This window comes from Polypterus senegalus, chromosome 1 (assembly GCF_016835505.1).
Source record: "Polypterus senegalus isolate Bchr_013 chromosome 1, ASM1683550v1, whole genome shotgun sequence".
Classification (NCBI taxonomy): Eukaryota; Metazoa; Chordata; class Cladistia; order Polypteriformes; family Polypteridae; genus Polypterus; species Polypterus senegalus.
Window position 1 is genome coordinate 260253043 of NC_053154.1, and position 8819 is coordinate 260261861.

Consider the following 8819-nt stretch of genomic DNA (forward strand, 5'->3'; position numbering starts at 1 on the left):
GAAGCACTTAACCATTGTCTTGAAGGATTGTGTGTCAACCCCCATAACACTTCTGATGAAGTCTCCACAATGACTCTCAGCAAGGTTGAGAGTAGAACTTCCCTGATAGATCTTTAGCTTATACACTTCAGCCTGTGTTGCCAGTTGATGACCCCTCTCCGTGAACGTCCCAGCTGTTCACTGGTGTTAAACCAGGGTCACAATTCTCAGATATGGTTCCTCTACTTATATCAATAACTTATTACAACTATGCCATGGTCGGGTGGAACCCCCTTATTCCACAACCTGGACTAACACATTGGAAAAAGCCCAATTACTTTCTAGCACTGTGCTTGAAAGAGTGACCACACTTATGGTAGTAATTTAGGACCCTGTCCATTTAGCATTCTAGTCATTTCAGATATCCTTCTATAGGCCCTTTTCAGCTCCACCATTTATTAAAAATAATTTAACAGAAAGTGGGGATCCAACAACTTATAAATTAACTAGCACCGAACAAAAACATGTCACCTTTATACTTCATGCCATACTGTATAAAGCAGCACCCCTTCATCTACTGTAATATCTTTGAAATTATAACAAAACTCAAGCTTGCTCAATGTGTAGCACATTGCCCAGGCAATATGCTTGGAAATTTCCAATCTAAAAGAAAAAGCAGAGGGACACCACCAGGAATCTGCATGCCAATTTTTGGTATGTACTTATTTTCCAGACCAATTTCTCGTCCTCTACCCCCCAAACTTAACTTTCCTTCACTCTGTTATTAGGCAATTTATTCTTGCTAACAAGGCCACTGATACTACCCTCTCACTCTACAGAACCTTCCTTTAACATTTGACTCCTTTGAACTCAGTCCTGTAAAATCAATGCACCATCTGGTCCCTGATTGGTCCACAGTCTGGCCAATATCTAATGAATGAGCAGGACATATTCAGTGATCATCATGCATGGAGACAATGGTTCACTCCATACCACTTCTTCGTAGTCCTGATCTTTATCAGAGAGGATACAGTGTGGATCACTTGCCTGTGCAGAGTTCCTTATTTGCAGGGCTGGTTTGGTGCCAGCTTATTTAAATTTAATAAAAAAAAAAAAACCCTCATGTCGGCTTTTGCCTTCCAACAAATTAAGTTCCACTTTTAAATTGACAGTTGAAATGTTTATAATATTTCTAAACATTGCATTTTTTCCCCCAGAGGTCTAGGTACACTTGCTAAGCAACCTGCATATTCATGCCCTGTAACTGCCATTATGCACCAATAACCCAACCTATGTGGGTTTTGGATACAACTAAATTTATTCCCATTCATAGCACATTGTCAGATGAGATTGGCCATTTCTTAAAATTAGCATTTGAATATATTGGAGCAAGGTTAAAATCAACTTTCAGTAGAATAGCCCTTGCTATGAAAACCAGACAGCAGTTTACTTTGAATATTTCCCTACAGAACTCCAAAGGCAATGGACTATTAACTTTAGATGTACCCTATACAAAAAGTAGGCACTTTGCAAGGAACAAATTTATAAATTCATCGGAGGATACCACCAAAATTGTAACATGATCTTTGCATGCCATCATAAGTGCACCAAGTGTGGGGACCAGCCAGTATTGTCAAACCGCATGAGGAGTTTATTTAGCAATGATTGCTTATGAGCAGTTCGTGTCTCCATTCACAGAGACATGCAGTCAGGGGAGGCAGATTGTGAAAAGTTTATATTAAAAAAAAAAAAAATGCATTTCTCCACTAGTCTGTGCCACAAGTTTTTCTGAAGGATTCCAATCGATAATTTTTATTGTCAAACACTGAATTTGCACATTTCCTGTTCAAACACATAGGAGAAACATGAAGTGAGGCAGCAATGAGTGCAGCCTAACCTTGGGCTGCACTCTCCCTCACACACCAAGTTGATGCATGCAATTGGCACATGCCTGTTGGTCTCTATGTTGCCAATATAATTTTTGCAGACCCCTTTATTATTACACCCTGACTTTCCAGTAATGGCCAATAGCTAATGAATGTGTGGGACATATTTAGCGTTGCTGAATGAACATAAAACCACAGTGAAAAGGCACAAGAGGCAGACTGTACCATGCTGCACTGAAGGGGCACATGTGAGCCCAACAGATGCTCATTGCTGCTGTTCTACACAGAAAGAACTGCACTGCAGGCAGTCCATATATTTGTTCCAACTGACTGAAAACGGAAGATTAAGACTTACAAGAAAGTGATAGATTTTCATGAAGGATAGGCACGTGGACTTCATTTACAAATAAGACTAAAACAGTTTAATTTTATTAAAAATGGGATCAGACTAATATTTAAAAACAAAACTGACCTAAATTAGTTTTTGTTGAACAGTCTGTATTAAAACATCAGAATTAAAAGCTTTTAAAAATTATGTTCAAATTTGAAATTTTTGTACACTAGATTCATTTGTATTTAATGAGTATGAATTGGAATTACAACGGCAAGTTTAGAACACATGAAGGGTGCAGAGCAAATTCACTAGCTCTTGCTGCTATAAAAGTGACATTTTTTCCTAGCCAAATATTGTTCCTTACCTATGTATGTGTGTAAAGGCGGCTGAGGAGATATGAAACAACGAGTAGTCAAGGTGCATACTGCCAATTGAATAGTGAATTTACTCTTTTGGGTTCATATATTTGTAAGTCTAACTCTGAAGGAGTCAGTGCCTCTCCAGCCATGAACCTCACTGATTCACATCTATACTAAGGTCACTTGTTCAAATTAAATTCAATACAGCAAACTAAAAAGATAAAACTTTTATTTAAAAAGTAAACATAAAAATGGGCTACAGAACAAGTTACATTAACCAGATTAGAAATATTTACAATAGCTTCTCTTCAGTCAAACCACTTTGCCAATAATTTACGGCTTCTACAAAAGGGGTTTAGTGTTGGATTCATTACAATAGTTACAAAATCCAATCAGCATACATAGTGGTTCCATGATTCAAGGAAGTTTGTAGTTTTATTTAGGCCCAGAAGAAACATTTAAAAATGACAAGTAAAAACATTAAAAAGGAATTACACATTATCTTCAGCGTCCATGGTCCAGTTATACTGTAAGAGGAAGAACACAAAATTACCAAAAATCACCCTGGTAGGAGCTTTGTCAGAGGAAGATATCCTTGTCTTGCATTACAGAAAATCTCAGGATTTAAAATGTTCAGATTTACTCCAAGGCTGTGGCCTCTACCTTTAATCCCAGATAAAGCGATGGTTCAAAGGGAATTTAAGTGTTATAAAATAACTGACTTCTCTACAGCTCTAAATCATGAATGAAATTTGTAAGTTAACCCAAACACAGGCCACAAGTTAACACTCAAGAAAATAAAGGATTCTTACTTGGATGAAATGAATACATTCTTTACAGTGTACAAACTATACATCTAGGCAATTTCAAGTCATCCCATTAAAGGAATGGGCTTGGGGTTTAAAAAAAAAAAAAAAATTCTACCTTCCAGATGCTCATAAGGTGTATCAGGTTCTTCTTGCAAGGACAGCCTACAGTTAATTCTTCTTTTACATGAACTGTAAAGAGATTAAGGTTGTTTTTCAATGAGCAGTGCATTCCAACTCAGCCTCTTAATGTGGCACCTATCAGAAGCAGGTTTGTACTGCAGAAGGCAGTCCCGACACATTAGTAATATCATTAAGACCACCTAAACCATTTATGCCTTTTACTTAAAATGCAGACTGCCTTTCCCCATATGCTCAAGGAGCCACTTGAGGCAAGCTGGTTCATGACCTCTAATCTTGAGAATCCCCTTTCCAGTTTCTACCACTGCTCACATTCAAAGCTACAAAATACTCAGACATGAACAATCCCTCCACCCCCCAAAACCAAATATGGGATAAGCTAGAGGCCGACATAACAGCATTCCAGAAGAGGGACCGGTGCTTAGCATTTTGCTAGAATTAGTACTCTAGTCCACAAGAGGCTCCATGCATTTTATATCGCATATGGAACATACAACACCGAAAAAACCACAAGTGAGCTTCAGAAAATGAAATACTTACTACAGACAAATGCATGTGGTCAACAGCACAGCCAGGACTGCTACAAGGATCACAGCAGCTATCACACCCACCATTGAATCAGGATTGTTTGAAAAGATTGACAGGAGATCAGAATGTTGGCAGCGATGACCGGTGTAACCTTCATTACAGCTATGTAAACAAACAAGTTTCAGACATTTTAAAAAGCAAAATTCAATGCTTGAGAAGCTGTCAACACAATAAAAAAATTACTTTAAGCAAACTTGAGCTACTTAACCATTGACAAACTGGCAATACATTTTGATCTAAAATGAGCAGTATAAAAAAAAGAAAAAGCTTACATGCAAGATGCCACATCTTCACTTATTATAAATCTACAGGTCCCCTGATGACAATATCCATTATACTTTTCAGGGCAATCCAAAAAGAACTCGGACGATCCTGATGAACTAGAAGAAACTTGAGGGGGGAAGAAAACACACACCCTTTAGACCTGCAGGCCAGTCAATTAACATTTGGACTCCCTAACATTTTAGGCAGTTCCCATCAAGTAATTTTGACTACAACAAAATAGGATTCTTAAAACAGCAAGAATTCCCAAAACAGAAAACCAATACAAAAATACCCCAAATGGATATTTATGAGTGATGCCCTTTCATCACTAGGCAGGCAACCAGCTACCATCTTCTCAGTGCAGTACACATTCGACAAGTACAGTAATGCCACAATACTCAACATATACATTGATTTTTTTCATGTCACAACCCTTCACTATTTCAAGCTGCCCCTACATTATCAAAATAAAAAAATTCTCAAGACAGCAGCCATCCAGTACAGAAAGGACCACCATTAGAGGATCACTCTTGGCTATATAAATGCAATTTAACTCCTCTATGCATCAATTTACCAATGGGTCAAGATTGAAACCAATAAATGTTATGGTGCTAAAAACAAATCCTCCAGGTTTTGGAACCCTTCAGTTCATAAGGCAAAGGTGCTAGAAATCACATTTAGACAAAAATCCAAGCCACTGACTCTTGCATGTAAACCAATCTAAATCGCTTAACAGAATTTCTCTTTTGCATAATTTACAAATATAAACCGATTTACAAAATACAGGTTCAGTCAAACTCCACTTAAAGTTACAACTTACATTCATTAAAAGTCAACGTGTTAAATTTTAACCGCAGTTAGACATTCATTTGTTTGAAGGCGCTTAAGTTGCCAACTATCAAGTCACACAAGTCCTCCTCACGTTTTCCAAGATCTACGAATTGTAGGTGACAATGAAGCGACATCGAGTAGCGGGTCAGTCCCACCAACACCCCGTAAATAACTTTATTCCACCGTACACGTGGAGGAGTCCGTAAGCTTCAAAGAAAATGGTCCACACGGGTTACTGTTGCGCCTAACGTCGAATGAACCCCCTCACTACTCTACCTACATTTATTTCATTAATAGGGTCGCGGAGAGTTTAGAATAAAGAAATAAAACTCGCTTTACCGGGTCTGATCTCTCCGATTACATCGGACGTGAAACCTCCACCCAGTGCAAAGACTGACATTGATCAAACGGTGGGCACATCAGGTGGAACCTTAACGATTCGAAAGGCGGCACTGGAGTTCACCTCAAGCATCTTCCCGACCATTAGAAGTTCCGTCTCGCGAGAGGGCGTAGAAAGTTAAAATGCGAGTACAATCTACAGCCACAAAGTGGACGTGGCAAGTCAGAGGGCCTTATCAGGATCCCAAAAACGCCAATGATTGTTGGACAATACAACATTAATAGAATCCTTCCAACGATCAATGGAAGCGTTAGTCTTCAAATGCAAGTGTTTACTGCAGAAAGTACAATCACGATCATTAAAGGATCTAAAGGTATTAATGTAGAACACATCCCCACCTGTAAAAGCTATCAGCACTCCAACACTGCACAAAACTCTTCGCAGCATTTTTTTTTTTTTTTAATCTTTTCACCAAACTACCAAGCAACTAGAAAATAATCTCTTCAGAAAAAGACGGCCTCTTATTACTGGATAATATAATCAAAAAGAGCCGTTAAATCTGGGGTGAAGGGAGCGTAGGCTAATAATGATTTTCTTTCCTTTGTTTCGCAGCCTGGCTCCTAATCAAAAAACACCCCAGCTTGACAATTCTAGTAGGGGATATCGTGGCCAGTTCTCTTTATAGGTGCGCAAACACACCTTCCAATCAAGGACTCGCTACACACCTGCAGCCCCTAAGACAATGAGCCGAGCACCGGTGGATTGAAAACACTGGAGCGACAGAACGGGGAGCCGAGAGAGGAGAAGCGAGAACCGCATTCTGCTAGTCATTAAGAGCTCAGAAAACAAACAAACAAACAAACAAACAATCAATCAATCAATCAATCAATCAATATCGACTTTAATCCAAGTACTGGATACACTTTGAACAAATCATTTCCGTCAATAAGTTCAGGTTCAAAGGACCGTTAGCACTCGATGGAAACATTAAGTTGTTTGAGTGTTGTCATTGTTTTACTGTGCTAAAATATGTACAGGCTGTGTTAATTAATTAAGATAACGGGTTTTGGTTAATCGTGTGTGTCAGAGGTACTATGTAAGTAACTGAGTATCTTTCTTTATATATATATATGGAAGCAAAGGTCTGTGATATGGTTTGCTGGAGATCCACAAAGGGGAGGAAATGAATTACATATCATAAAGTAGTTTTTATTCCTGAGCTTTCAACTTAAGAAGAACATATTCATAATAAATAAAACTTTACGACCAATACTCCTCCCAACCCCCACCTCCCCATCTAATTTTGCTATATATTGCCTTTGATTCTTGTTTGTCTAGTCTAGTGTTTGAATAAAACTACTTTATGATACGTGATTCATTTTCTCTTTTTGTGGATCTTCAGCTGCAAATATATATATATATATATATATATATATATATATATATATATATATATATATATATATATATATACTGTATACTATTCAACATTCTATGATCTGCTTCTTGCAACTGAAAGAGGGCACCGTGGCAGATGTTTGCTGACTTACAGACCAACCACAAGCGTTACCTGGTAGGTAACCACCCATACAATCAGACTGTGATTCAGACTCTGAATGCAATGAAGGTTATTACCCCGATCTACATGCTGTCAAATAAACGAACCACACTCGTGGTGCAACGTAAAGAGGCTTTGCCACTGACGTCTGAGGTTCGATCCCTGAGAGGGGGTGCAGTGAGTGTGTACGCCTGATGAGCCCAGAATTAGGGCGAAACATGTGTCGCATACTCTTTGCATTATTTGACAGTAAACTATTCAACCATTCTATGATCTGCTTTTCGCAACTGAAGAGGGCACCGTGGCGGATGTATGTGTATATATATATATATATATTTTTTTTTCCCCAAGGAGCAAAGGTTATTTATTCACTGGAGCTCGTTTCTCTTGAAAATACCATACATTTTCTAAGCCCACTTGGGGAGCAGGAGTCTAATCCAGAAAGCATGGGGAACAAGGCAGGAATGATCCCTGGGAGGTGAACACGAACACACACACACCACAGTCAATTTTGCATCATCAGTCTACCAAACCAGCATGTCTTTGGACTGTGGGAGGAAACTGGAGCACCCAGAAGAAACCCACACAGGGAGAATATGTATGGGATGTGAACCCTGGTTTCCTTACTGCGAGGCAGCTGGGCTACCATGGTGCCACTGTCTCTTGAGCATGCTACGTTTTGTACAACTGCCCACGTGTTAAACATTCCTGCCGCAGATCAATTTTTGTTTTTCCCTGTCACTTGGTTTTTGTTGAGAGTAATTGCAAAACACAAATTTAGAGCAAACTGTATTCTTTTGAAACAGGTAATTAGCATGAATAATGGGAATGTTTGGATATAAATATAATTTTCCCCAGTATGAGATCTTGTAAAAGTGGGAGCTTCAGTCTGATTTGAAGATAACACTTTGATCTGTAATCTTGTACATTGATAAAGTTCTGGAGGGATTACATTAAAAGCATATACACTGAATTGTGGTTTCCTTTAACTTTTTACATAAAGTATTGACGTTTAGAGGCTGTACATTTATGTGTCCCATGGAATGAACTCCATGTTTTAAGCATTATACAGAAAGGAACAGGTAAAAAGATATAATATTGTGAACTATGTACAATGTTGACATCCTCTATGTTCTATATGTGAATTGTGCAAGTGTTTAAACTGACCAAGGCATGCCGTCGCTCCTGGCTTATGTTGTACCAAGGACTTGTTGTGGGCTAGTCCATTGTACCAGCAGTTTTCAGTTTCTGCTTTGCATACCAGAGTGTAACACCCTTAAAGGGGACAAAACATTTCTCCGTAATATTGCTTATATTTTACTACCAAGCCACAACAACCAACCTTTCTTTGAAGATCATGTACATTAGAATGCTTGACAATACAATCCAGCTTAAATTTGTATATCTGAGTATTTTAAACCACATTGAGAGGAGTAAGAAGAAGCTGACAAAATAGGTCAGGGGTCTCCAACTCCAGTCCTGGAGGTCCACAGAGGCTGCAGGTTTCCATTCTCTCTTTTTTTAATTAGTGATCTGTTTTTCCACTAATTAACTTCTTAATTGGTTATTTTTCCTTAATTAGGTGCTAAACAAAAATGAGATAAAAAATGACTAGCAAACTGTGTCCATCATACAATATCTGAAAATAAACAAAGGTGAAGGTCTCAGGAATGCTGATCTTCTAAGGTCCCCAAAACATTTTCACAGTGCTCTTAGAAAAGAGAAAATCCACA

At 38.5% G+C, this 8819-nt stretch overlaps 1 protein-coding gene across 1 annotated transcript; it reads right to left on the reverse strand.

The window, feature by feature from the left end:
- Positions 1–2789: 2789 nt before the first annotated feature.
- Positions 2790–6186, reverse strand: LOC120519084 (protransforming growth factor alpha-like). Its single transcript, XM_039742180.1, has 5 exons — positions 5927–6186; positions 4366–4483; positions 4046–4195; positions 3483–3556; positions 2790–3085 (listed from the first exon to the last, which is right to left on the reverse strand). The coding sequence occupies exons 1-5, from the start codon at positions 5973–5975 to the stop codon at positions 3081–3083; spliced, it is 396 nt and encodes a 131-aa protein (XP_039598114.1). The 5' UTR covers positions 5976–6186; the 3' UTR covers positions 2790–3080.
- Positions 6187–8819: the final 2633 nt, after the last annotated feature.